Source organism: Musca vetustissima, unplaced genomic scaffold, assembly GCF_032173495.1.
Source record: "Musca vetustissima isolate MV318-11 ecotype Yass unplaced genomic scaffold, APGP_CSIRO_Mvet_v1 utg177265, whole genome shotgun sequence".
In the NCBI taxonomy this organism is placed as follows: domain Eukaryota; kingdom Metazoa; phylum Arthropoda; class Insecta; order Diptera; family Muscidae; genus Musca; species Musca vetustissima.
In genome coordinates, this window is record NW_026878441.1 from 14,638 (window position 1) to 23,910 (window position 9,273).

At 34.3% G+C, this 9,273-nt stretch overlaps 1 protein-coding gene across 1 annotated transcript; it reads left to right on the top strand.

Moving 5' to 3' along the window:
- The first annotated feature begins 1,703 nt into the window (after positions 1-1,703).
- On the top strand, positions 1,704-2,636 carry LOC133323184 (uncharacterized). Its single transcript, XM_061532134.1, has one exon. It carries the CDS (start codon positions 1,704-1,706, stop codon positions 2,634-2,636), a length of 933 nt encoding a protein of 310 aa, XP_061388118.1.
- The last annotated feature ends 6,637 nt before the right edge of the window (positions 2,637-9,273 follow it).

The following is a 9,273-nucleotide window of genomic DNA, read 5'->3' on the forward strand; positions in this document are numbered from 1 at the left end:
ATCGTTATATATGGGACTCCTTAAAAAGTGGGCCAATATTGATACTTTTTGGTAGGATGATTTGATACCAAATGAGAATCAAATATTTAGGGGTACCGTCATAACCATTTCCAACATCAACCATCCTAAAACTAAAAGAAATCCCAATGCAACATTTCAAAACTCTATCTCTAATAATAATAATAATGCGATCTCAATGGTGATTTCAACAGACGGACAGACGCGAATAAATCGACATAGAATTTTATTTTAATGAATAATATATCGTCACCATAAATGCATACTAATTTTACAGTAGAAGAAGAAAACTTTATAAAATCCATAAAAATGGAGTATGGCTGGAAATTTTTTAAAAGTTTAACTGCACTGTAGAGCCTTATTTATTTTTGGAAAGGATTTTTTTTGTTTTTAAAAGTTTTATGTCAGTTACGGCTTTTTAACATGACATTTTCTGAAACAAAAAGACTTAACTACAACACAATTATAGTACAAGAAAATGACTAATAGTTATCCGATTGAGACTAAAATTTGTACAGCTTACCAAATTGAGTATGGAGTGACGTGCGCTAAGTTTTTTTTTTGAAATCGTTTCAGATATATCAGACATATCCCATAGGGTACCGCTATATGGAGGCTACTGTAAAAAATTGGCGGATATATCTCATTTTCAATATCAAATATCCCAGAAGTAGCATTAATATAAGTTCAGAATTTCTATCTTCAATATTGCGAGCTATAGTTTTTTACAGGAGTGTAGTTACGTCTGTTTGCATTTATGATGACGATATACACTTTATGGGATCTCCGGTGAATATTTCGATGTGTTGCAAACGGAATGACAAGTTTAATATACAGACAATAAAAATAGTTTAGCATGAGCCGAACAATATATAGGCAACCTCTGTGATAGTGCTTCAACGATTTTCCGAAATAGTTTCGTCATTTAATTCTAAAATCCAAATTTATTCCCCAATTTAATCTAATCAAGCAAAAAGCTGTATATTTGTCAATTTTACTAGTAATTGGCATGTTTCTTCCTTTGCAGGTTGCATTAGAAAAATGCATAAAGGATACATTAGGTAAGTCAATAGTTGAATTTTGAACATAATTTTAGAGCATGTCCTATAAAATGCTGCTTCACTTTGTACTATGCTATATCGATTTTTTTCTCTTTACGTTAAAAACTAATTGTAATATAATGAATGTAGAACTTTACACCAAATATAGGCCTTTCATTATATTGCTCCCTCAAATTTGAATGTCTATTGTAAATTTTGCCAACAAGTGAAATGGTGTTGCAATATTATTTTCATTTCTTTATTTAACATGCTCTGAATAGCCAATAATGCGCCGCAGTCTACTTTAAAAAGCAAAAACACAAAAAAAGAAACAACAACATTAATGAATAGAAGTGAAACAAAAGCGCATTTTCAGGCATTAACAAGGTCCAGTAATTGTTGTCTAAAGATCTACAGCTGCACATTTTTATAAAAACTTGAAGAAAATGTATAAATTTCTTAGCCATGCTAAGCCTAAAGATCAGTTGCATTTTGTAAAGAAATCGAGGTGGTGCGTTTGTGAATGAGAATTGCAAAAGACAAGAAGTGATTTTATTTCGAAAAAGTAAAATCAATATAATAAAAAAACAACTAAAGGATTTACCAGAATAAAAAAGGAAAGCTAAAGACATTTGTCCTTTAAATATGTGTTCAAAATTAGTGTACCTGTGTGCGCTAATTACAGTGGCCTTGAGCAGTAGCTGTGTGGCTGTAGAAATACCCATTGTAACCGCAACACATAGTGGGCGTGGCCTATTAACTGACAATTCCGTTTCACGAACGTTGCATCATGTTCTAAATCATTGCCTGAATCAAAACGATGTGCTGTGGTGTTTCAAAATACAGGGTGCAAAACTTTTGGGACGTGCCCTGAAATTCCAGAATATCAATATCATTGAAGGCGTTACCTTGGTTAAGAAAAATGACAGCGAATTGAGGACGGGACGTTCCAGTGTTATGGATATGAAGCTAGGCAACCGTGATCTAGAAAATCTTTCATCGAAAAGTCTGGATTCCTTGCTAATGGAAAGATGTACCTCATTCATCAGATCACGACAGTTGCAAGTCAATTTGCCACGTCTATTGTCCTTTGGCAAGAGCAATGCCCAGGATGTAATGCAATCGGTAATGAATTTCTTTACCTCGACCACAGCGAAGGCCAATGAGGCTGCCGATGAAATTGTGGGCGGTGATGGAGTGGAGGAGGGTCGCAAGAAAAAGGACGACAAAAAGTATTTGGGACCCTTTATAGCTGCCGTAATGCTGAAAGCGGCTATTCTGAAGATGGCATACCATTCAATAGCCATTGTGGCCGGCAAGGCATTGATTGTGGGCAAAATTGCTCTAATTATCAGTGCCATTATTGGTCTCAAGAAATTGGTATCCGGAGAGGGTGGTGAGAAGACCACCTATGAAATTGTCAAACATCCACAAGTTCAACAAAGTCACACATATTCCTCAAGTCATCAGAATGAATACGAAGGCGGTCATGAAAGTGGTTCCTATCATCGCAGCATGGACGATGAAATGATGATGCAGGATAAGGCTTACAATGCATGGGTGCCAACAACATCGTAAACTAATTAGTCCAATTTTAATACCCAAACCAAATGATTTTGCGATAGTGACACTTACACATGGAGATGGAGTGCGAGGTTGAGTGATATCACGCAAACTGGTGAAAGTTTCCACCCCCCACAAAAAGCCCCCATCACCATAAAACTACAGCCACTTGTCTACCAAAGATTTTTTACTGATTAACCTTAAAAATTATAAAGAGAAATAATCATGAGCCACAAACCAAGTGTAACATTTTATTGGCATAGAGACCACATTCGAGAATCATTTAAGCATAACCGAGTGGCATGAACCACTCCAATTTCTCTCAAATGCAACCAACCTGAAATACATACAACAACGTAAAACACACACACACATACTTACCGTACATAGGAGATGAAGAAAACAACATAAAACAATTTTTAAATATTATTTTGTTTAATTATTTAATTAATTATGTATTAAGTTATCGAAAGAAAAAAGTCAACAGAATTGGAAATTTTAGGTCATAAGTTCGAATGTATTTGCATGTACAATCAATAATTACAAAAAATAATAAAGAAATTAATTTTTTGTGTTTGAAAATATCAATCATCTATCTGCTAAATATCTTCAATAGACTGGTATCTGTCTTCTCTTGAATTCCTCCTCATTATCAGCAACTTCATAATAAGCTATAGGAGGTTCGGTATTTGGATGCCGATATTGTAGTGGCATACTGCGATGCCAGCCTGAACTATGTTCATGACTGTGGCCACCACCACCGCCGCCGCCTCCACCTCCTCCGGTTACAATGACATGTTCGGTGTTACCACCACCTCCACTGTTCCCCTTTTTGAGACTACCCTGAAAATAAATCACTTTTAGATATTTTTTAAAAAAGTTTACATATATTTTTTAATGTATGAAAGCTTAGATATCCCTCGATATTAAATTGGTACGATATTTTACATGGATGACGAATCAAGTTGAACTTAAAAGTCTGTCTGGGACAGGAACCCAATTTTTTTTAGCAAAATGTCAATTTCAGGTAGAGAACTATAGGATTTTATTTAACGTGCTTCGGAATGTCCGATCTGGGAGAAATATGCCCGTTTTGTAATTTCATAATACCTCTCTCATAGAAGTCCTGCTCTCTATTTGCAAAAAACTCTAGTAGTCGGTTTTCACAATCCTCGATTTTTACTTCCTGGACGATGATACGAATGCTAACTTGCCGGTCAACTTCGATCATTTCTCCGATTTTATCGAGCCAATAAACCAGGAACCATAAACAATTCAGTACGGTGCTTCAAATTTCGTGCAAATCGAAGATATATAGGAACTTTGGTGCATCATTTACATAAAATCGGACGAAACTTTATATGGGAGCTATATCTAAATCTGAACCGATTTTCACGAAACTTTGCAGACGTCACTCTAGACTCAATTCAGTATGATACTCCCAATTTCGTGCAAATCGAAAGATAAATAGGGACTTTGGTGCACCATTTTCATAAAATCGGACGAAAATATATATGGGAACTACATCTAAATTTGGGCTGATTTTCACGAAACTTGGCAGACGTCACTCTACACTCAGTTCAGTACGTTATGCCTAATTTCGTGCAAATCGAAGGGTATATAGGGACTTTGGTACACCATTTACATAAAATCGTATGAATATGTATATGGGAGCTATATCTAAATCTGTACCGATTTTCGCGAAACTTGGCAGACGTCACTCTAGGCCCAATTCACAACGCTATGCCAAATTTCGTGCGAATCGAAAGATATTTAGGGACTTTAGTTCGCCATTTATCTTAAATCGGACGAAAATATATATGGGAGCTATATCTTAATTTGAACCGATATTTTTCCAATTTCAAAAGGTTCCTTGGGCTGTGCTAAATTTCATCCAATTCGAATAATAAATGCGAACTGTACTTTTCCAACAAGAAATCTATGAGAACAACCATCTGCCGAAAAAATAATGGATTTTTTCCCAACATAATATTTTGTTCTCGAGTGAATTAAAGTTTAATATTTAAAGCTCTGACGGGAACAAATTTGTAGTTAGAAGGCCTTAAAATTAAAGGTTTGGGCCGCAGGATTGCAAGGATACCCTGCAGGAAGGACGAGGGTCAATGATGTTATTTAACTGTTTTCCTTTTTATGAAGTTCGATCTATTTACGAGATTTATAAAGTAATGTATGGAATTGATTACACAAATGTATTGGAAAACGGTATGGTTCCATTCTCCGAAGATATACCTACAATAACCTCCAAAAATACACCAAAACATTTCAAAGCTTGGTTGTGGGAGTCGAAAATCAGGGTTTTAGCAAAATTCAAAGGGTTTAACAAAGAAACAGACAGACTTCCCAAAGATTCAAGATGCGAGGAATACTATATCAAAGGATCAAATTAAGCTTCTTATAGGTTCAATGTCTCATAGGTGTACTACCGTAAGCAATAATAATGGTCTTCCTGTCGATAACTACCTAAATATACTTATTTAAAAGAAAACAATCATAATGTAGATTATTTACGTTTGTAACTCATCGAAAGAATCATTTCTGACCCTATAAAGTATATATATATATTCTTGATCAGGGTAAAATTCTATGACGATCCGTCTGTCTGCTGAAATAACTCTAGCCTCTAAACAAATTGAGATCGATCGCCAAAATTTTGCATAGAGTCAAATTCAAAGATGGGGTATATCGGTACACGTTTAGGCATAGTTCCATTTTTATGGGTACCCTCAAATTTTCGGTATTTTTGGGTTCTTAAACGCGTTATTGAGTTTATATTGGGCATCAAATTTCTCCACTAAAAATTAAAAATATAGGTCCATTTTTTCTCCTAGCACCCATAAAAGGGCACATACCAATTTTCGGTATATTGGGGATCTCTCTCCCAAAAATTATTATTCGCCTACTTTTTGGGGTAGTCCTCATATAACCCCATATTTATATTAAACAAGTTAACTGATTTGATCCGTGTGTAACGCCAACACCCGGATCACCATATAGGCGTGTTCTGCATTGTATGGTGGATAGTCGTTACTCGAAATTGCCAGTTTTTACCCTACAAAGTATGGAATTCGAAGACGATTTAGCCATCTGTTGTAATAATTGCGCCTTCTAAGGATATCATGATAAAAAACCATATACCTCCCGAAGGAAAGAATTGAAATACAAAACTAAAATATTGGGTTCGAAATTGAGCTATATCGGTTATAAATTAGACATAGCCTTCATATGATGATAACCGCAAATATTCGCACTATGTAGTCACTATGTAGTTTTTCACACAGCTCCCAAACAAAGGCCACGCATCATTTCTTGTTGGTCCAGTTCTTTTAGCAAGATTTTTGGAATGTATAGGAGTTATAATATACTCAGCCCGACAGAATTTAAATTAAAATAAAATCTATGTTTGTGTGTCTGCTGAAATCACGGAAAAACATTTGCAATATTTATAAATGCTTTGGAATTTCCAAGGTTTACAACCGAAAATTCCGAAATTTAGCATGGTGGATGAAAAACGTTTTCGCAGGAATTTTCCTCCCTCCTTCAATTCCCCAGTCGTAGTGCATAGTTTCTTAGATTTTAACTACAAAGTCCATAGAAAAATAAAAACATTATTTTGTTTTCGTATCTAAGATCCAATACAATATTTATTAGGGACTAGACAACAGCCTTGTTTTTTTGTTTGTAAACATTTCAAACACATATGTATGTATACGATATGTACTCATAACAATACTATATATGAAATAAACGCCTAGTTGACCAGACCGGATATGACTTAAGTTTCGGACATTCACTTTCTGTTCACTAATCCCAATGAGTATTGTAATTTTGGACCTAGTTTTGAGGAATTTTAAATTCAATCATTTTCGGTTTCAGCTATTTCGAATGAAGGGAAAAAAGCATTAATGAACTCACCAATACTGAGATAACCAAAGCTATTTTAGCCATTACAAATGCCGCGCCAGCTATCAGTATCACTTTGCCCAGAAACATTTGGGCCACCATTGCTATCATCGCCATACCGCCCATCATTGCCATATTTTTATCTTTGTACTTCTTTTTACGACCTTTGGGTGTTTTTTTCCGATATTTATTCGTTAGGTACCAGATTTTATTTTTATTCGCCATCATGGAGGATAACGGTGAATTCAGACAGATAGGGGAATGAAAAGAGGAGGAGGGTTTGAATTTATTAGGGTTTTTCGCTTTTTTGTTTATATTAGCAATTTTATCATCTACAAGACCATTCATTTTTCGTTGCGTACCTTCTTCCTGCAGCGGTGTCGATGTCGTTGATGACTCCTCTGTGGCGGAATTTATAAAATCATCCAGGCCACCGGAAATGCTATTTGTATCTAACAGTGATGTCACACTGCTGGGTAATTCGAATTTCAGTGAGCGTGATCGTGCCAGCTGTAGCAATTTAACTGCCAGCGAATCGCCCATCGAGCGCTGTTGTCTTGATAAATTTTGAAACTTTTCATAATCCTTGGCCATGCTTGAGGGATTCTTTTCCAGCGTTATATAATCACTAAACTGCCAGGTGTCATTATTTTTTATGGCCGCATCGAGAGTTTGTAGCATTTTATTTTCCAGACAATTAACAATTTCATTTTGACCGAAACACTGGGCAATTGCCTGGCCCATATGACGGGCAGTAAATTTCCGATTTACGTCTTCGGGTAATTTTGTGTTTATGGCAGTTATGGATTTGTAACAGACACTGAGTAGTATTATATAAATTGTCACTATTTTATTTAACATTTTGCGGAATATCCTTTTTTATTTTTATTAAATAGTTTTTATGCACTTTAGTTTATTTGTAGTTCCTTGATTTTTTTTCTTTTAATTATGACCTTTTACTTGGGTTATTCAAATAAAACTAAACCAATTTTTAATTGTCAACCATAATTTATATGGAAATTAATTTTCTTTTTTTTCCTCCTCCTCCATTCAAAAGCATTTAGCTAATATCTTCATTTTCCAATCTGTGTTTTGTTTTTCTTTTTTTCTGGTTTCAATTACATTTCTATTTTCATTTCCATGCCAACCGCAAAGAACCTTTTCTTCTTCCACTCTTTCTGTCATTAGGTCTGTAATTATGTATGATTATCGAAATAGTTGATACACCCGCCTCTTCCGTGGTAAAGATCATAGTTGTGGGTAAAAGTGAATTTTTATGTAGGCATTGAACGGCTGCTTAGAGCTTTACATTATGATTGTTAAATTTGGAAATTGATTTTTCAATTTACTGCAGGATTTTGAATAATTCGAACTAATGGTTGAAAGAATGTACGAACTAACAGACCTGAAGTCTCAAAATGTATTAGAATTGTGTTCCAGTTTCATATATTCTTACTCAAAGTTCATATTGCCAACATTTAGTACCATTGGTATTAAAAAGAATTGAGCACGTACTCCGAAATGTGCGTATGATTCTGCTTATAGCAAATTTGTTTGAAAAACTTTACCCTAACTACCAAAAATACCTAATAAAGGGGAGTTCCGCTGTTTTTAAAAAATGAACCTATATTTCCGGTAGAAATAACTCAAAATAACAAAATTACCACCAATTCCGTTAAAAAAAACTTCGAAGGTTTGATGATATATATCCGTCGATTTTAATTGAGACCTATGTACAAAGTATACCTTATGTAGGGTATACCACTCATTTTTTACCATCAATCAAATACACAACCACATTTTTATGCATAGTTTAATTTCTGATCAAATCTAAGAAAACAATTTCCCCCCAAAAAATAACTTTCATTGTCAAAACTAAACTGCTGCCGTTTTGTTTTTTTCTTCTTCAAAACTCAAAGAGACCCAATGAAATAATCTATGATTGTAATAACACAACATTTGTCAAATAGAAAAAAAGAATGATGTTGGTGGTGTATTGAACCTTGAAAATGACAACAGTAGTTTTATTGTTAACCTCATCTTTGTCACAATAACTTTTTAGTTTCACTTTCATTTTTTATTTTCACTGTTTTAAAAAGCCTGCTAAAACTATTACAAAATTCTTTGTCATATATTTACGTAGGCCTAAAATAATAGTCTCACGAAAATTATTCTAGCTCTTTAAGTTCGTAGGCAGTGGCCTTTAAGATTAGTTTGCTGATAGAGATTATGTAATTTTTTCTTGGTTTGCTAAGGTTATTGGGACAAATTATTCAAAGCGTATGGGAATTGAGCTCAGAAACTATTTTTTTTTTGGAAGATTACATTACGTTTTTTTTCTTTGTTTTAGGTCAATCTAAGATTACGGACAATATTAATTTCATAATTGTTGAAATTAAAAACATCGACAATAATAATCTCGCACAAAATTCCGCATGTACCTATTTCTTTCTAATTAAAAAATATACAGTATTTTTCTGTTAATTGACACTACGGTTAATTGGTTTCCCCGCTTAATTGAACCACATGATGGGTTTAAAAATATTGCATACGAAAACTAATGTACATTTTCTCGGATAATTAATCCCTGTTAATTGATTTTCCCGTTCAATTGGTCCAAATATCGTGTCATCAAAAATACATTTTCTCTCATTTTTCACCGGTTAATTGCATTATTATTGAATAATAATCAGACATTTTTTAGACCCATGGTTCCTTTTGAGAATATGCA